Source organism: Pristiophorus japonicus, chromosome 11 (genome assembly GCF_044704955.1).
Source record: "Pristiophorus japonicus isolate sPriJap1 chromosome 11, sPriJap1.hap1, whole genome shotgun sequence".
Taxonomy (NCBI): Eukaryota; Metazoa; Chordata; class Chondrichthyes; family Pristiophoridae; genus Pristiophorus; species Pristiophorus japonicus.
This window is the reverse complement of record NC_091987.1, coordinates 103,888,571-103,909,368: the sequence shown is the minus strand read 5'-3', so window position 1 is coordinate 103,909,368 and position 20,798 is coordinate 103,888,571. Positions and strand designations below refer to the sequence as shown.

General features: G+C 42.2%; 1 protein-coding gene across 2 annotated transcripts in view; it reads left to right on the top strand.

Moving 5' to 3' along the window:
* Window positions 1–20,798, top strand: part of hlcs (holocarboxylase synthetase (biotin-(proprionyl-CoA-carboxylase (ATP-hydrolysing)) ligase)) — a 169,058-nt gene that overhangs the window by 127,850 nt on the left and 20,410 nt on the right. For both annotated transcript variants that reach the window (XM_070893833.1, XM_070893832.1), the window contains 2 exons: window positions 17,347–17,414; window positions 20,534–20,694. In XM_070893833.1, the coding sequence (XP_070749934.1) occupies window positions 17,347–17,414; window positions 20,534–20,694 (229 nt within the window). The remainder of the gene's footprint in view (window positions 1–17,346; window positions 17,415–20,533; window positions 20,695–20,798) is intronic.

Genomic DNA, 20,798 nt, shown 5'->3' with positions numbered 1-20,798 from the left:
GCCTGTAGGTCAGGAGCGGCCATGCACACCCATGCATAGAATGCAACCTCAACCCCAGCTTTGGCAACAAATCTTGTTTTTTCTGCTAATGTTTTGAAGCTCCTTTGTCACACTTTGTAAGTGTATTTAAGAGTGGGTTACCAGACATTAATTTTTGTAAATTGTCAATCAGAACACCGTAGGAAACGATTCTGTAGCACTCAAAACTTGTAAGTCTCAGCACTATTTTCCACCATTAGTGGCTATCCCCCAAGAACCACCAAATAGAATATTGTTCTAGGATGCATAACAGTGAAGTGATATAGATAGAAGTATCTACTAGAAGTGGAAAATAGCACAATACATTCTTATAATACCTTTGGAAAGAAAATATTCAGTGCTAAATTCATTTCACATTTCTTGCTTAATGCCCATAACCTGGATTTCCTCTAGTGTACTTCTTAATGTTGAGTACTTTCTTCCCATTTCTCTCCTTTTATCTCTTCCTCTCCTGAAAGTGCGGATTCTTGGGATATGGTTCCAAGGTCACTGATAGTCCTCCTGTACCACACTCAAGTTGTTATTTATTTGTGAGACCAGTGTTACAACTAAGCCTGCTCCTGTTTTTAACAGATGTCCATAAATGTGCACTTTCCAGCAAGGTTCATTCATCACAGCCTGAGTAGCATTCAAGCACTACATTTGACCTGAATGTCTCCAGGCTAGGAAGCAAGATATCAGCCAGGGTTCTCATTTCTGATCACAACCAGTGAAGCTTCCAGGGAAGTGTGTTTATGTAGAGCAAGGACTTAATGGGCCTTGTTTTAATGCCCCATGGTCGAAATAGCATATCACACTCATTAACTAGTTTCACACATGAGGAATGACTATTTGGTCGTAGAATTGGTAGCACCTGTGGAACTGTACCTTATGATGAGTCACCGACTTCAGGTTGGGAGGAACTTGTGGTTAAGGGGTGCTACATTTTTTCCCTCAATTCCCTTTTCTTGTTTCTATGATGTTTTCTTCAAATTTCAGTTGCCGTGAGTTTTATTGACAAAGATTGTAATTCGGGCTGCAGAATAACTAGGATCTGGTAATTGATACATTAGTGGTCCAGTTTTAAAAATGCATACTGATTTGCCAGTGTGTTGAAGGTGTAGAATGCACAGCAGGGTTTGAGGTGGCAATATGAATGCATTCACATCGCAGTGCATTCTCCAATCTGTCACAGCAATTAGACTCCCCGTGTCACTGGTATGTTGCTAAATTCAGTTATCTCAGCCCTGTAGAATATTGTTAACAATGAGCCTTGTATTTACAGCCTGCATAACTTTCCTTCTGTTTCTACTTATTTTACCCAGTGCAGAATGAGAGTCTATGCTACAGCTCTTTGATATTTTGTGGTGATCATTTTAAGTTGAAGTACCATAGCAGAAATTTAAAGAGAATGCTCAAGGACTCCAGTGTAAAGACACAATGATTTCCATCAAAATAACAGAGTTTTAACTGTATTAGTTAATAGGCTACTCGTGTCACAGACCTTTGAGAGTTTATCTTGAAATTTGCATTTAATAATGAACACTAATTTATTTCCTTTCATAGTTTCATTTTCTCCTCTTATTTCTCGGCGAAGGTTTTTGATGCTCATGTCCATCATTTTAACACCGTGGAGCAGGACAGAAATCATGTGGTTCATATTACCCTCATTTTATTTAAATTTCCTCTGAAGCCAGTTTTAATCTGAAAACCCAATGACTAGGTGGTTTCACTTGCTAAGTTTGTAAATCTGTACAATTTAATGTGCTGTATTTTGATTAAGGATTATGGAATAAATTACATTTGCAGCTGCAGTCTAAATAAAGTATCTTGCTGTTGAGTTTAGAAGTAAAACTGGGACTGCAGCTTAAAGAGTTGGTGGGAAATTGGTTTATTCTGCTATCTTGGACCAATGTTCAAATCTGCTTAAAGTGCAGAAAAACATCAGGAATCTGTGGTATTCTCAAGCTGATATATGTGTACCCACAGGATTAGTTTAACATTTCTGAATTTAGTTAACAGTTTACAAAGAATTCCAATTTATTTCCCTTCTAAGAAAAGCTGATGAAACCTTTTATAATGCAAAGGGCTGTGTCAATAGAACAGACTAAACATTACTGCATTAGTCCTCAGGATAGAGAGTTCAGAGAACGCAGCCGTCTCCCTTGCTGTTCAAAAACCTCCCTAGGCTGACAACTCAATCAAGATGATTTTTCTTAAAAAAGACTCTCCTTGAGCAAAGTATTTTAATAATGTACTGGCATGTGACAACCAGACAGATTTTATAATTTTACTTCACATGTAGAAAAGCTGAGGAGACAGTGAGCCTCGGAGTTCTGTAAAAATACAAAATGTCACAAAGCAACAAGATGGAAGTCCTTGTTAACCATTCTAACTGTTGGTGCTATTAGATAAAGACTGTATTGATTTTTTAAAAATAATTAAATAAAGGTAGAAAGCTATTCTTTGATTAATAAAATGGCCATCTTAGCTCAGGAGTAGGGAGATAGCTGTTTTAGAATTTTGAACAAACGATTGAAAAATACATTGTTCAGAGTTAGCTTTATTTTAAAAAGTTCCTGTGTTTTATAGCTCTTCCAGCTGTTCAGATTATATGATTTACAGTTCAGTGCAATGTTGTCCAAATTTAATTTAACAAATATCCTGTACATTTTGTTCTTCCAACAGTAACATATTTTAGTCTGTTATGTGATCTAGAGAGAGCCTTTTATATGTCATCTCTGTTAATGAGGGAGCTATACATCCTACATATTATAGCAGAGGTTGTGATATGAGTGATGCATTATAGAAAAAGACTTAAATTGCTTCTATGTTAGTATGGCAGTCATAAACTATATGTTATACACTGACTTAATGTGCCAGTGTTTTAGTGCCATAGTCTATCCACTATATACATCTGAATAATGGACTGAAGGAAGATGAAATTTGAAAAACAAATTGCTGACATCTCAAAATTTACATTGAAATTGCAGAAAACTTACTGGATTTGTTTCACTCACAATGCAAAGCAATCTTTTACAAAAGTATCTTTGTAGAAGTCCTATGCTTTTAGCACTATATACCGTGATAACTATAAAAGATCATTCAGAATAAAGTATTTCCCAGTTAATCCATATATTGTTGCGGGATTTCATTTTTTTTGTGGGAAAGCCTTTAGGTTGAGCCTCCACTTGACGGCATTAGTACAGTCTGGGAGTTTATGTGGTGAATCTCAGTGGTGAATCAGTGAGCTACAACTCCGCTATCCCACTATTCCTTTCAGCATTTGAGAAGCTGCATCATTTTATAAAAGTTCAGAAAACAAAGTTGTTAAAACCCAGTATTTAAAAGTTTAAATTCTGTCAAACTTAAGATCACACTAGAGAATCAAAAGTATTAAAACAGGGCAAAAGAAAGGCAGTAATTTCTTGCTGGGTTTTTTTGAGGTGGAGCCTGAAATTTACAAACATCTGCCAATCTGCCAAATTCGTTCATTAATTGACTCCACAATCCTGTTCAATATAGCTGTACCGTAGCAGTAGAATGATATGGTAATAATTTTCATGTCATTGTAAAACAGAATGAATAATTTCATGGGAGATCTGATGGTTTGAAGTAAAAACAGAAAATTCTGGAAATGCACAACAGGTTGGTTAGTATCTGAAAGAGAAGAAATAAGTTAAATAATGGGTGCTCACCTTTCATCAGGACAAGCAAATAAAAGTCAAACCAATTTGTTTTTTTAATTGAAGAATGAAGTATGATAGAGTACATGAAGGGTACAGTATCATACATGCATCTTCACAGATTTTAACCACAGCTTCGAATACATTGAATGTAAGATGATACAGGAGGAAAATTGGTTTTCCATACTTGGACTCCCTTACTATACTTAAAAAAAATAACATTTATATATCGGGTGCAGTCATGGTACTTTATACGTTGATATGCATGTTGGCCAACCTGTTCGTGGTTAAGTCTTTCTTCAGCAGATTTTACTCCAAATTTATTTGCTCCACAAAAAGTTGTAAAATAAGTATTTTTCCTACAAGTTCTTGAGTGATCTGGTTTTCATTCCTTTTGTTTTGGTGATTGGACATTACAGTATATCAATAGTGGGCAAAATAGTCAATGATTTGGCCATATGTGTGGAAAACAAATTCTTATGAAATAGTCCTTACATAGAAAACAATACATGCCTTAAAGATTAAATTACTACCTGGCTTGAACTGCAATTCTCCTGCCCAGTAGAGAGCTCCTCTCCCTGTGGTTAAAGTGTGCCCGTGCTGCCTAAACATTTAAACTAATTCCAGGTTGGTAAAAGTGCTTTCTGCAGAGTATCAGGTTGGATTGACTCTGGATTTTACTGCAAGTTTAATGTTGTTCCAGTAACAATAACTTTCCAATCTAAACATATCCTTTAGAAAGGCTGGAGCTTACAAATCTAGTATTGGCACTAGGAAGGCTAATTGCACTGTGTAAATCTTCATAACATTCTTATTCTGCTATTGTTGCTCTCGTTTACCTTTGCAAGAGGATATCCTTCCCAAGCTAATCTCTTGTAGTAAGATCAGTTATATATTGGTAATAACATGTGAAACAAGACAAAAGTATCTATGCCATCTTGGAAATACTGCCCCCTCCTGCTCCCTCTCCCGATGTAGTCTGACTCATCTCAGCTTAGTGACGGTCATTTGCTTTCATCTCCTACAACTTTTTTTTAAAAAGTAAGTTGAAAGAAAAACAATCTTCGTATGAATGGGTGCAGGGAATCATTTTATTTAATTCTCATAACTGCACTGGGACACTACCTTCAGGTTCATTAATGATTATGTTGCTTCAATGCCATCCAAGATGAGTGCTTTGAATGATACTGAAGGTGCAGCTACTTAAAGTGAGAAATAAGTGACCATTCAATTGATACTGAAATGCAAGACTGATACTTTACAGGAACACATTTCCACGGCCTGTAATGGCAACTAATGCCATTTGAAAGTACAGAACTCTGAAGTAGTTGAAAAAACATGCAATATAAAATTAATGCTTAAATTTCCACGTACAATCTGAACAAGCTCACAAGCTGCACAATTTCTTAGTAGTACTGATTTCAAAAATTATTTCGCTGTTATTCTAGACAGCGTAGAGTTGGTCTTTTAAAAGCTGATGATAAATTGAGTTACAAGTAGAAAAAGGCACATTTAATGATGCATTTAAAAAACCTGCTGTCAGTTCCTTGTGCCTTGCTGTTGTGCCTGTGCAGCAGGCAGGAGCATGACCTCCCAGAGCTCCACCAGGTTAAGCAGTCTGATTGAGCACTGCTGCTAATTAAGAGCTCTTGCTGTTTGGCAGGACCACCAGAGAACCTTCTGCACTTGTTCATGATGACTGTGTGTCCTTTAAAATTAACTCTTGATGCATGCAGGCAGGAGGCCCAGCTGGCCTCTGCGATTCCTCTTACCACAAAGATGAAGTCTAATAAGAAAACCAGTCTCTAGCACCATCGTCCACAACATCCACACAAAACCAAAGGGTCTCCTGCACAAGAATAAAATGAATACACCAGGGCGCAATACAGCTTCAGTGTGATCGGTCCCGAATGAACAAAAGGAGAGCCACTAACATTAAGTGGCTTAAGCGAAAAAGCAATTAAGTGGTGCGAACGACAAAATTGCCTTCAAACTGTTGCTAATTTGTATGAATTATTGACTTCTTATAGTTATGTTGATATCAGAAGGATGATTGCTAACTAGGTTTTCCCCACTAATTTTCTCCCATCCTCCCCCTGAGATGTTAATTCATGTGGGGGTACATACTGGCTGCTCTCCAAGCGTTCATTCTTCACCAGCCAGTAATTGTTGTTAGGCTATTCGGATGTGCATGCGTACAACAACATGCCGTTCTATTTATGCAAACAAACTTCACAAATTAGCATCAGCAGGCTGACCCGCAGCAAGGCAGCCAAAGCACAGTTGCAGAAGTTTAAACCAGAAGTAGATGGGAGATAAGAAGAAAAAAAGGTGACCCACAGCTTTGAATACAGTCCACACAGTAAGTGCTCCCAAGACCACAGGAATTTCTGTACTTTGGGGGGAAGCAATGATGTAGGTCCGAAAATAAGGAAAGCTGACATACGAGGAAATCAGAAAAAAAGAAAACAGAAAATATCTAGGCACATGCTTAGTTTATGAAAATGTCTGATTGTCTTTGGGCAGCACTACAGTAGGGCCTGGTTTATATTTTCCTTTATGCATACCAACGTCCAAACCAAAGTGGTAGGAACATTTTAGTTCCATATAATTTCTGTTGGTTCAGGTAAAAGGAAAAAGACATCCAGAAAATACTGCACTACTATAGGAATGGGATTATCGTTGCTGCAGCAATTTCTCATTGGAGATGCAACCGAGTGGTAATGCACAATACTCCTCTGCATTAAATAACTTTGTAATTAAACAACAACTTGCATTTATATAGCGCCTTCAACGTATTAAAGCGTCCCAACGCACTTCGCATGGAGGATGGGGGTGGTAATCAGACAAATTGACACCGAGCCAAAGAAAGAGTCATTTAGGACAGGTGACCAAATGCTTGGTCAGTGAGGTTAGATTTTAAGCAGTGTCTCAAGAGAAGAGGTTTGAGGAGGGAATTCTAGAACTTAGGGCCTTGGTGGCTGAAGACACGGCCGCCAATGGTGGGGCGAAGAAAATGAGGATGCACATGAGGCCAGAGTTGGAGGAAAGCAGAATTTCAAAGGGTTGTAGGGCTGGAGGAGGTTACAGAGATAAAAATTAAGGTATTGTCATTTAAAATACGTACAAAAAAATTGTAACTTTTTTTTGCCTGCAGTATCAGTTTTGATTACATTTACTTACCATCCTGCTACTGAGTTGATCTTTTCTATAGGACAGTGAGGCGTGTCCTGTGCAGCTAACCGTCTGAATGAAAAGACACCAGCACTTTAGTCAGTGTAGGGAATGGGATCTGAAATGAGTCACTTTAAGTGCTTTATTTTCATCTTCCACTGCTGCACTGTTGTGACCCCAAAATCAATCCTGTAAGGATTAACATGTAGAGCAGCATTGAATTAATTTTAGAATGTGAATATGAGATCAGCTTTAGACTATACAAAACATCTACCTCCTAAATACACTAATGCTCTTAGGCGTTCAATGAGAAGCTGTCAATAAAAGGGTTTTCTGATTTGAAGTGTGGTGCAATCTATCAGGCCAGTCAAAGCTTGCTGCTGCTTAGCATGACTAATGCATTCCTCTAGAAGTTAATCCTATGTCAAAAGCACCTCCAGCAAGAAGTGCCCACACTGCAATAACTGTGGCACTGAAACGTAATACAATTCTTCACAATGCCACCAAATGGCACGTAATTAGTTTCTAAGTGTCACTCGTATCTGTTTCATTTCATTAATGTGCAAGGAAAATCTAGACCGAGTTGCATTAGGTAGTTAATCACACCTAAGGGCTAATAACCTGACCAGGTAGATGTTCAGATGATGGCTTTACGATTTCAATGTGTTTGGTGGCTTTAGTTTTGCCACTATATACTTGTAGACCACGTAAGTCTTCATCCATTGACCCGCTTGTTGCCATTTTAACAAAAAAACAACCATGGTTATCCATTCCATGAAGCCTGATCCCTCCACAGATTATCTACCCACTTATTTAATCTCCTGACGGAAAGAAAATAAACATTCCCTGTTCTCCAAAGCTCCAGAATATGAATTTGTCCTCATATTAATATTCAGCACTGTCATGCTGTCTGTCCTCCAGATTAGATTCCCCTTAGCATAGAAACTATTGTGCCACCTGGAGTACTTGATTCACTCCATTTCTATCCTTATAACCATAAATCTCATTCCCAGCAGAATATTTATCCAGTTCATTTTAAAATGAATGAATTATCTCTTATCAACATAAATTACTGAATTAATGTTTTAATGAATTTTATGTTGGGGAGTAAAGCACTTATCAAATCAGATATAGTATGATTCGATGTAGAGTTTGAGTTTAACGTTTTTTCCATTTTTTACTCTAGTCATCTTTTTAACTCTGAGCGAGATTGCTAATTAATGCTGAATTAGGGATACTTTTGTGTTGTAGACACTAGATTGAGATGGCTTATACTCATTTCACATATGACCCTTACAGTCAGCACGCAAAGCTGACATCATTCAGTAAACAAAAAAGACTTGCATCCTATCAGCCTGGGCTGGATTTTAACCGAGATGATAGGCCAGCTATATATATCAGGTAAATTGTTCATTTGAAGTAAAGTTGAATTCAGATGATGGCATTAACCTGGTAACAATGGATAATCAGTTGTGCTAATAAGTTACTACAGGTATAAAAATAATTATGGTTTTTGTATTCATTACATATTGCATTCTCATGATAAAACTACCTTTGTTATAAAGCTGGTGACTTTATGTCCGTCTTAAACACTCTTGTATCAAGAAGTATTGCGTTTAGATATTTTGGAGATAACTACATCAAGAAGGTACACCTCTCTGAGCGACTTTCTCTATGATGCATGTGAAACTTTTGACGTGTTACAGTCAGTGGGTCATGGGGCTCTCTGCCTGTTTGTTGGAGTGGACAGAAAATTGAGAATGAAGAGTAAAGTAATCCAAACTATCTTGCTTTCTGTAAAATCGCAAAACCATGTTGGTTTTTCAAGTTTTATGACAAATAATGAGGCGGGTGCCCATATTTCTTGCTAAATTGGAATTTGTTTCGCCCCTTTATTTTTTTCTTATTTTTATTGTATCTAATGTTCCTCCAGCTTTAATACATCTATACTGTCTTCAAATCAAGAGTCAATGCAATAGGAAGTGCACTACAAGAGTCAGGATAGATTCCCTCAATAATGGATCATGCCATTCTACCCAACAGGCATATTCAGAAGTAGCAGAACATGCTATCCCTACTAGTCTAACAAAGTTGAAATTGTGGCTGAGACTGGGGTCCCAAGTTTCCACATGATTTGCTCCTGACTTTTAGGAGCAACTGGTGTAGAACGGAATATCTTAGAAATCGGAATTCTCCACATTTAGTTTGCTCCAGTTCTAGTCAGGTAGAACAGTTTCACTTTGGAACAGAATTTTTTTTCAAAAGGGGGCGTGTCCAGCCACTTACGCCTGATTTCAAAGTTTCGTGAGTGAAAACTTACTCCAAACTAACTTAGAATGGAGTAAGTGAAGATTTTTGTACGCTCGAAAAAACCTTGTCTACACTTTAGAAAATCAGGCGTAGGTTACAAATCAGGCTTAGGGAATGGTGGGGGGGGTGTTTAAAGGGAAGTTTACAAACATTAAACACTTCAGTTTTACAAATAAAGAGCCATCATCAATAATAAATGATAAATATATCAATAAATCAACCAATAAATCAATCAAAAAAAATTAATAAGAAATATTTTTAAAACAATCAATAAATAAAACATTTTCTACTTACCGACTGCAGCATCGGGAGCCCTCCAACAGCGTGCTGGGATGCCCCCCTCAGTGTGTCTCTGTCAGTGTCTCTATCTCTCTGTCTGTCTGTGTGTCTCTCATTCTCTGTCTGTCAGTGTCTGTGTTTCTGACAGGGAGGGGGGGAGAAGGGGATAAAGGGGGAGAAGGAGATGGGGGGGGAGAAGGAGATTGTGGGGGGGAAGGAGATTGTGTGGGGGGGAAAGGAGATTGGGGGTTGGGGGGAAGAAGATTGGGGGGGGTGGGGGGGAAGGGGGAGGGAGGCTGAACGGGCCGGGAGGCTGAACGGGCCGGGCCCGAGACTTCGGGCAGGGCCCGTCCCCAGCACCAGATTTACAGGTAGGTGACGTTGGGTCGGGTTGGTGGGAGGGAGGTTGGTTCGGGTCGGGGGGAGGGAGGGAGGGAGAGGGAGGTCAGATCGGATCCAGTCTGGAGGCGGGGGGTGGGGGAGCGGGTGTCGGGTCCGGGGCTGTGGGGGGAGGGGGCCGGCGGAGAGCGGGTGTCAGGTCAGGTCCGGTCCAGGGGCGAGGGGGGGAAGCGGGAGTCGAGTCGGGAGGAAGCAGGAGCTGGCCGTGGGAGGAGCCTTATTCACGCAGTCCCAGTGAGGCTATTCGGCCAGGGCTAGGGGCTGCGTGCTTCGGGCCCCTCCCACACAGTTTTGGGCGCCTGGAGCTACTGCACTTGTGTGCACACTGTAGCGCGCATGTGCAGAGGTCCCGGCACTGTTTTCGGCGCAGGGTCCTAGCTCCGACCCCTACAGCTCCTGCTGCGCTGCGCCGAGGGCCAGAGGACCTGCAGGGAGGTGGAGAATACGGAGGATTTTTTTAGGCGCACTTTGTGGCGTGAAAAACGGGCGTCCAGGTCGGGACTGCGCCGTTCTAGGCGCGGCTCGAAACTTGGGCCCTGGTAGTCAAGTGATTACTGCTCGAGGTACCGATGCATTCACAATGCAGTTTTTAAAATGCAACTTTATAGTGTGCTGTGTCGGTCATTTTTTGACATGAATATGAGAAAATGCCTTTTTTATTCTGTTAAAAACACAGATTTTTGTGAGTTATTAAGTTGAAAAAACTAGCTCCAAGTATTGAAAAACAGTTTATTTTGATTTAAAAGGTTAAAGATTTTAGTTGATTTAATGCTGCCAGGTGTCAGAGGGAAGGGTGAAGCCATTAATTTAAATACAATCATCTAGTCGAATTTGTTCAAAAATTTTGTTTGGCATCCGTTTTTGAATTTACCGGACAGATATTTAAATTTGTTTGATTCCCGTCGTCTCTTGAAAAAATATTTCCCAACCTGGCTGGTTTAAATTGAAGAGTCTATCTAAAATCTTGGAAGATATTCAGACCAGCTAGCTTCCCTGGGCAATGGGTGAAATTGCATGTAAGAATATTTTATAGTTCAGTGCAGGAGTCATGACCAATGCTCCCTCTAATTTTTGGCCCACGTGGCCCCCTGAACAGGCCATTCAAAATTCCGCACATGCGCGTTTTTTCTATTTAAAAGACAGCTCACCGGCTGCAGACCTGTAAAGTGCTGCGCGGCCACACAGCTTCAAGGAAACATTGGTTACAACTGTGTTATTTTCTGTTTACTCAAAATAGTTCAACTTAATAACTCACAAAAATCTGTGTTGTGCCATTGCTAATATTCATTTTCTTTTACTGTTTAATAAACTTATTTGGCAATTGAAGCTTAAATCACAATCTAGTGAAGTGTTATCCTGCCACCTTTGAAGACGAAGAGGGTGATGTAAGAGTATATCATAAAAACAATGGGTGCAATCGGCGATCTGGAAGCAGATCATGCCCTAAATTGCAGCCGTTTTGAGAAATGTTTATTTTCTTTCTCTAACTTTCGTTTCTGCTCAAATTCATTTGCATATCACCGAACGCAATATCTGTCACGAACCAGCGCAATCGGGCAGCGTTTTAAAACTTAATTTAAAAAAAATTGTTTTAAAATATATTCTTTAATGCATTTAAGAGTGGTAACTTGGTGCCGTTTGATTAATACAGCTGAAAATGGCTTTATCACAAAAATAAAGCAATTTTAATCAGTGTATCGAGTCCACCACCTGTGAGTAACCCGATTTTAAATTATTGAAATTACTTTTAAAAACTATACAGAACCATTTGCTAGTCATATGGGGTACAGTAGTCAGTTTCTTAGTAAATTAAAAGGAAAATTATATTCAAAAGCTTTTAAAACATTCCAATTTGTGTACTTGCGCCCAAAAGAGCCAGCATAATTTTAGAGCCTCCTCGAAGGTGTCCTGGCTGTGTGGGCAGGGCCAGCTTTTAGTGTGGTGTTTTTTAAACTAGCGCAAAAGATCGCGGAAACTCGAGATGCGCTGAACGTAATTTGTGCATAAAATTCCGCGATCTCTTGCGCTGGTAAATTTCGGGCGAATTGCGCTGAGAAAGAACGGCGAGACTGAGTGTAAACGCCAGACCCACAGTAAACCGTAACAAAGGGAACATACTCTGTTCGATCTCTAGGCACGCATATTGCCAAGTGAAACTATTCCCTGGGAGATGAGGATCAAGGGCTCACCTAAAGGAGTGGTCTGAGATGCTGAACCACCACACCTTCTCTTTCCCCCCCCCCCCCCCCACAATCTAATGTTAATGTTCAGGAAGATGAATTGCTCGATTTACAAAGAAAATGTACAAAACTGATGAAAGTATGTAAAATGGCAGTGCCTTCATTCTTAAAAACATCGATTATAGGTACAAAAGTCTGCATCTAATATATGCCACAGTTCAAATGACACACTTTGTTATAATCTCAATCTTTTTTTAAAAGAGAAAGAAAGCCAGTCAACCTGCAGTCTGAAAGTTACTAGTTACAAATTCCTCAGATTGACCCCAGAAGTTTATAAGTGCTGCAATTACCTGAATTTCCCTATTTTCCCACTTCCCCGCAGGGAGTACTTTGGTTTAAAGGCATAGGCCAGGTTAGCAGCTATAGACCCAAATTTTCTGTGTGCAAAGGTATGAGAGATGAACTAGTTTTATTAGTCTTTTATTGCTGGAAGCAATGTTGCCCAGTGCATAAAATACTTAATTGTTGGGACTCATTCTTTAGGTTCATTATAGGTTTAGCATTACTCCTTTCATATTTTCATCACACAGATGACAGGGTATGATAATTGATTATGTAAAGGTCTGCTTCACTTCTAACCAACCTACTGTAATAAATACATATGTATTTCAACACTGAAAGTGAGTTTCTACCAGGAATAAGGATAATGGAAAGGAAAATTGGAAACGGTGTACAACAGACAGTTGATCTGCCACTGCCAGTTTTCCGCCCACACCCAAAGTGAAAATTACCCCCACTGTCTTAAGTTTCTACCTTAGTTGATTACCGTCTCCGCAAGATCCTGCAAATCTCCTGGGAGGACATCAGTGTCCTCGACCAGTCTAACATCCTCAGTATTGAAGCACTGACCACACTCGATCAGCTTCGCTGGCCAGGCCACATAGTACGCATGCCAGATACGAGATTCCCTAAGCAAATGCTTTTTGCGGAGCTCCTTCATGGCAAACGAGCCAAAGGAGGATAGCGGAAACATTATAAGGACACCCTCAAAGCCTCCCTGGTAAAGTGCGACATCACCACTGACACCTGGGAGACCCTGGCCGCAGACCGCCCGAGGTGGAGAAAGTCCATCCAGGAGGCGTTGAGCTCTTCGAGTCTCGACGCAAGGAGCATGAAGAGGCCAGGCGCAGGCAGCAGACAGAGCGCGCGGCAAACCAGCCCCACCGACCCCTTCCCCTGACGAATGTCTGACCCGCCTGTAACAGGGTCTGTGGCTCTCGCATCGGACTGTTCAGCCATCAAAGAACTCACTTTGGGAGTAGAAGCAAGTCCTTCTCGATTCCGAGGGATTGCCTATGATGATGATGATTACCGTACAAATATATTAAGGGCTTTGAGTAAATAGAAACAAAACAATCCGGGTGAAGCAGAGTTCTCAGAAGTAATACTTGACTTTCCAGCCATATAAATTCTCAGTCAGCACAAAGCTGTACCAACTGACATCTATTAGTGAACATTTGTAACAGTCTTATCTGAACCTTCCATGCCTGACCTATGAAATAGACTGCCAATGAGATTTGCCTTAATTCTCAATTAAAGAATATCAATGATTATTAAATTACTGAGTTAAGCCAATTACAAATGAGGCACTATGCAGTGCACTGTGACATTTTGTGCTCTGTGAGGACATTAATATTTCAGGCAGAGAAAAGGTGCAATGCCTCATTTTATATTCACAAAAAAAGGGCACATTTGTTTGCTGTCCAGATAAAGTGCACAAGAAATGGTCCCTTTCGCCTTGATGAAAATCCAAGGTGGTGGAGAAAAGGTGGTGAGAAGGGTGGTGATAAATGATAGCTATAGAACACCATTAATTTCCTATTTGAAATAGTGACCAAGCATAAGTTAATTAGCATAAATTTTATAAAGTCTTGGGGCATATTTCCAGTGATGACATGACCAGCAAAACAGTATGAAAAAGGAATTCCTTCCAGCTGTTGACCTTTGTCTTAACAAAAAATACTCTTCCCCCACACCAGCAATCTGTCTCAAAAAGAGGACCTGACAATTTACTCACACTCACACCTTTGCAGCCAAAGCAATAGGGCAGCAACATTGGCCTGGGCCAAGGGAAAGAAACCCACAGCCTTTGACTTCTGCTTAGCATTTCCTGAGTGGGAAATTCAAATTACAACCTCTTGGCAGCCATGAGGGGTAATGTTGAGTGTTGCATCTAATCCACCAACTGAAAATAAAAAAAGTAGTTGGGGGTATGATCGGGTGGCACAATACATCTGTAGAACTGTAGCCCCCAAACACATCACTTTGTCTAAGATAGTAACAAAGGTGGCAACAATAAGGATGTCACAAAGAGCCAGTGACTACAATGCCTGGGATACAAGGTCCCACAAAATAATCACTCTGAAATCTTCACACCAAGTCCAGTAATGACTGCAAAGAAAAGAACTTGCATTTATATAGCGTCTTTCACAAGCACACAATGTCCCAAAGTTCTTCACAGCATATGAGTAGTTTTGTAGAATAACCATGGCAGAGCAACAATGAGCTAAATGACCAGGTGATCTGTTTTAGTGATTTGGTTAAAGAATAAATGTTGGCCAACATAGGTGGAATTCCCCTGCTGTTCTTCAATGAGCCATGGGCTCATTTACATCCACCTGAGAGAGCAGGTGGGGCCGCGGTTGAACATCTTATCTGAAAGAAGACACCTTTGACACTTAAGCACCTCCTCAGTACTGAACTGGAGTCTCAACCTAGACTGTGTGCTCAGGCACCTGGAATGGAGATTGAACCCTTGACCTTCACACATGGAAGAAAAAGTTCTAGAACTTGAACCAAGACTGACAATAAATGATTGTGAGTTCCGACAACAATGCAGTAATTAAAAGGTAACTGTAATATTGAAGCTGAATAAGTTTTATCAATAGCAGAATACAACATAGAGGCCTAGAAATTGGGCACTTACCGACCGGGCGTGGTGAGAAGATCGACTGCCGCTATATTTGGCGGGAGGTTTGCGGCAGCGGTATGGCGTTGCGACCCGATCTCCTTCGCCCATAGATTGTGACATCATCACCGTGCACATCCCGGTCGCGGCCCGCACATGAACTTCAGTTCCGCCCCTGCAGCATCGCCGGGCAACTGCAGGAGGCATTCATTGAGAGGCCGGGTGCTTTGGGGATGATGCTTAGTGGTCGAGGTAAGTAAAAAAATAAATACATTTTTTTTCCCCCGTGATCGATCAGCCTGGCACTCTGCTGTTGTCGGAGATCAGGTAAATTTTTCCTTTGCAAAGCCTGCAGCGATGGCCCTTCCCTTTAAAGGAGGTAAGGAGCCTTCCAACGTGGCAGCACTGCACATCTTCTGCCCCACCTACTGCCTTTTGTGCTCAAGAAAGGAAGTGAAGCGCTTGATTTAGTACTCCACTTCCTTCCTGGAGCGCAAACGCCGAATTTTTTAAAAATTAAAACGATTAGTGTCTAGTGCTAATTTTTTCAACTTTTAAAAGTTAGCACCCCAATTGGGATGTTCTTGAATTTCTTTCCCAGAATTACTAGTTAAAATTCGAGGGGGGGGAGGAAATTGCCCCCTTTTATAGCCCCGTTAGCGCCTTCTGGGAAATTGTCTGTGAAGGCCATGCTGTGGCAGTGCCATGCCACGCGGTTAGAGCCCCGGGCCGCAGCTCAATCGGCGATGATGTCATCACCGTAAGTGGCGACCCCATACCGCCCTGGGGGGAAATTGCCACGCGGGCCGCGAGAGGATGTCAACACCAGCTTCGTGGCTGACATCCACTCTCGGGGCGGTGATTAAAGGGGAGGGTGTCTGTGCCCCGGGCCGCCATCTTTTTTTGTCGGCCGATTCTCTAGTCGACTTGACGATGATGGTCCTAGCGAGGTCCGGGCCGCCATCGTGCAGCCTGGCACTCCGTCTTGGATGCTGGGCTGCTGACCCGGTTGCACACTGCCCTGGTGGCCCAGTGGAGGCCATCAGAGGCCGTGCAGAGTGCGCAGCGGCCCTCCCCTTTAATCGGAGCATCTGCGTGGCGCTGAACATTTCATTCCAGTAGCGCTCCAGGACCTGCCCCAAAAGGAAGTGGAGCATGGGAGATTGCGTTCCACTTATTTTCAGGGGCGGTAAGCCCAATTCAGCGGCGCGGGTGGGACTTCCATGCCAGGCGCCAAAAGTCCCAGCCCTGAAAGGTCACCGCCCCCAATTGGGGCGTGGGGCAGTTTCACCCCTTCCATTTCTTTTTTTACATAGTCCGAAATTCTATAGGATATGTTAGTTGAAATAGGCACACGTCTGACTGTGAGAGAGCTCAAGAGACACACCAAGTGCCATTTGGCTCACTTGGTGGTAACTTTACCTCTTGAGTCAAAAGATTGCAGGTGTGAACCTTATAACAGGGTTTGTGCTCGTATCAAAACTGCCATTCCAGTGCAGTACTGAAAAAGTACTGCATTGCTATACCTTAAACAAAGTATCTGTTGTCCTGTTACAATGTTCAGATAAATATTAGAGATTTTTCAGAAGGTTAGGTGATTCTCTTGATGTCCTGGCCAACTTCAACCAACACCTCTAAAAACAGATTAACTCATCATTAATTTCTTTGATATTTGTGGAGCACAAAATGCCACATTTGCCTTAATAATAACAGTCACAGCACTTGAACTAATTCATCGTGTGAAGTTCTTTTGCAGCTTTAAATGTGATAAGGGGCTATATAAATTTCTGAATTTAACATCTCATCTGATGGATGGCATCTTGGACAATGCAACACTCCCGCACTGCACCAGACTGTCAGTCTAAAACTGTTTCTAGCTGTGAAATTAGACTGCAGCCGTGAAATTATTTTTTTCCAGTAGATACATTATGGTATAATCTTCAGCTTTGGGCTAGTTTTCAAGTTAATAGCAGATGTATCGTGCCAGCAATGAGAGCCGCTTGATAATGAGAGCTGATCTTTCATATAGGAGGGTTGGTTGCAATGTTGCAAGACCAAGTTTATTATGCTGTAATGTGCCATTAACTAATGAAGAAATGTTTTTGGCTAGAATTGAACTGGTAAATGTTTTGAAATTGAAATGATATGTACTCCCAGGGTCCTGTTAAATGTCAGGAAAAAGTAATTGTGATCTTGTTAATTGTTGACTTTGCCAAACTTAACCATAATCCCCAAAGATTTCCACTTATTGTAGCTTTAAATTGCTAGATACAGTGAGTTTCCAGTTATCCGTTCTCTGTTTCGGCTGACCACCTTTTCCCATAATTCACAGGTTGATGCTTCAGTTGCCAGAGGAAGTAGGGTTAATTGCCATTGCAATTCGTCAAACGCAAGGCAAAGGTCAGTAATTTTCCATTGCTCCTTCTTCCAAACTTTCAAAACAAACCTCCTTTCAATGGTACTACACAGCTGACGCCTCAGTACAGTTTAAATAGGATTGTTCTCCTTCAAGCAGAGAAGGTTAAGGGAAGATTTAATAGAGATGTTCAAAATTATGAAGGGTTCTGATCAACTAAGTAAAGAGAAATTGTTTCCATTGGCAGGAGGGTCGGCAACCAGAGGACACAGATTTAAGATAACTGGCAAACGAACCATAAGGGTGATGAGAATTTTTATTGAGGCAGCAAGTTGTTATGATCTAGAATCATAATATCATAGAATGGTTACAGCACCGAAGGAGGCCATTCGGCTCTCTGCAAGAACACTTCAGGTAGTCTACTCCCCCGCCCTTTCTCCGTAAACCTGCAATTTTTATTCCTTTAGGTACTTACCAATTCCCGTTTGAAAGCCATGATTGAAGCTGCCTCCACCCTCCTCTCCCTTTTCTCCCTCTCTCACTCCCCCACTCCTCCCTCCCTCCCCCACTCCTCCCTCCTTCCCCCACTCCTGCCCCTCTCCTTCCCCCACTCCTGCCCCTCTCCTTCCCCCTCCTCCTCCTCTCCTTCCCCTCCTCCTCTTCCCCCCCCCCATTCCTCCCCCCACTCTCCCCCTCCCCCCCACTCCTCCCCCGCACTGCTCCCTCCCCACTCCTCTCTCCCCCACTCCACTCCTCCTCCACCCCTCCTCCCCCCAACTTCTCCTCCTCCCCCCAACTTCTCCTCCTCCCCCCAACTCCTCCTCCCCCCACTCCTCCTCCCCCCCCACTCCTTCTCCCCCCATTCCTCCCCCCACTCTCCCCCCCCACTCCTCTTCCCCCCCCACTCCTCTTCCCCCCCCCACTCCTCTCCTCTCCTCTCCCACTCCTCTCCTCTCCCACTCCTCTCCTCCCCCACTCCTCTCCTCCCCCACTCCTCCCCCCCCACTTCACCCCCCCCACTTCACCCCCCACACACACCACCCCCCCACTTCACCCCCCCACACACCTCCCCCCCCACTTCACCCCCCCCACACTCCTCCTCCCCCCCCACTTCAACCCTCCCCCCTCCTCCTCCCCCCCCACTTCAACCCTCCCCCCTCCTCCCCCCCACTCCTCCTCCCCCTTACTCCTCCTCCCCCCCCACTCCTCCTCCCCCCCACTCCTCCTCCCCCCCACTTCTCCTCCCCCCACTTCTCCTCCCCCCCACTTCTCCTCCCCCCCCACACTCCTCCCCCCCACACTCCTCCCCCCCACACTCCTCTCCCCCCACACTCCTCTCCCCCCACACTCCTCCCCCCCACACTCCTCCTCCCCCCCACTCCTCCTCCCCCACCTCTCCCCCCCCTCCTCCCCATCCCCCTCCCCCCGCCTCCTCCCCATCCCCCTCCCCCCGCCTCCTCCCTCCTCTCCCTTCCCTGATCTCCCTCCCCTCTCCCTTTCCCTCCCTCCCTCACTGTTAGAAACACAGAGACACTGACAGAGACAGAGAGAGACACTGGAGGGGGAGGGGGGCCTGTCTCAGCATGCTGTTGGAGGGCTCCCTGTACAGCAGTAGGTGACTAGAAATAATTTTTTATTTATCGATGTTTTCATTTTTTTAAATATTTTATTTTTCAATTTTTTCTTGATTGATTTATTGGTTGATTTATTCATTTATTATTGATGATGGCTCTTTATTTGTAAAAGTGAAGTGTTTAATGTTTGTAAACTTCCCTCTTTCCCCCCCCTCCCCCCCCCCCCCCCACCATCTTTCGTTCCCTATGCCTGATTTGTAACCTATGCTTGATTTCTAAGTGTAGGCAAGGTTTTTCTGAGCATACAAAAATCTACACTTGCTCCATTCTATGTTAGTTTGGAGTAAGTTTTCGCTGCCTAAACTTGCAAAACAGGCGTAAGTGGCTGGACACTCCCCCTTTTGAAAAAAAAATCTGTTCTAAAATGAAACTATTCTAACTGACTAGAACTGCAGCAAACTAATTGATAAGAATTGCAATTTCTAAGATGCTCCATTCTAAATTAGTTGCTCCAAAAAAATAGGAGCAACTCAGGCCGAACTTGAGCCCTTTGTAGCACAGTTGCAGGTTTTGGGTTCTATAAGTAACACCTACTAACATACGTACAAATTATGGAAATGAAATTGGGACATAACATTATGGCATATTTTAACTCACATGATACTACCTGATTCAGTTCATGTGCTTTTTTGAAGCAATGTGTCATTAGGAAACATATTCCTATGTTTAAAAGGTTTCTGCTTATTTTTGTTTTCATTGCTAAAACTCCATTCTGTGTGATTAATTTACTTGTTCTGTTTTGTTCTCTATCACTGCAGCAGGCAGTTGGAGGTTTTTGTAAGGTGGTTGCAAGTTCAACTTACTTTATAGCTTCTAAGTAATTTTGCAGTTAAATCAAGGCAGTATACTTTTCCAATTCAATTTATAAATATTTCACATGGAAGAAAGAACTTGCATTTATTTGGGACCTTTAATGACCATCGGACATCCCAAAGTGCTTTGCAGCCAATGAAGTACTTTTGAAGCATAGTCATTGTTGTAATTTAGGGAAACATGACAGCCAATTGGCACAAAGCACGGCCCCACAAATAGCAATGAGATAAATGACCAGGTAATTTACTTTTGTAATGTTGGTTCAGGGATAAATATTGGCCAAAACACCAGGTGAAATCCCCTGCTCTTTTTTAAAGAATGCCATGGGATGATTCACGCCCAACTGATAGAGCCTTGGTTTAACATCATTTCTGAAAGATGGCACCTCCGACAGTGCAGCACTGCCTTAGTACTGCACTGCAGTGTCAGCCTAGATTATGTGCTCAAGTCTTTGGAGTGGGGCTTGAACTCATAACCTTCTAACTTAGAGGTGAGAGTGCTGCCAAAAGGGCCACGGCTGGCATGTAAGATTCCTATAGCCAGGAAAGAAAAAAGTTTAATTGTATCATTTTTAGATGGATTCAAGCCAAGGTCGCAGAGGTGAAAGTGGAATTATGAATGTAGAATGTTTATTACTGTGGTTCCAAATGCAAGGCCTGTCTTTTAAAATGTTTTTGGTTTATCCATTTTTATTCTGATTTGAGTTTTATTTTCAGGTCGTGGAGGAAATGCATGGATTAGTCCTATAGGCTGTGCTATCTTTACTATACACGTTAGGATTCCAATCCACTCTCAGCTTGGGCAGAACATTTCATTCTTACAGCACTTGGTGGCTCTGGCTACAGTGGAGTCTGTGGTAACCCTGCCAGGATATGAGGTCTGTCCACTATGCTTTTTCATAACATACAGATTTCATGTTTAGTTATCGCACTCGGCAATCTCCCATGATGTTATACATGTGAATCAAGACCAAGTGCAGTA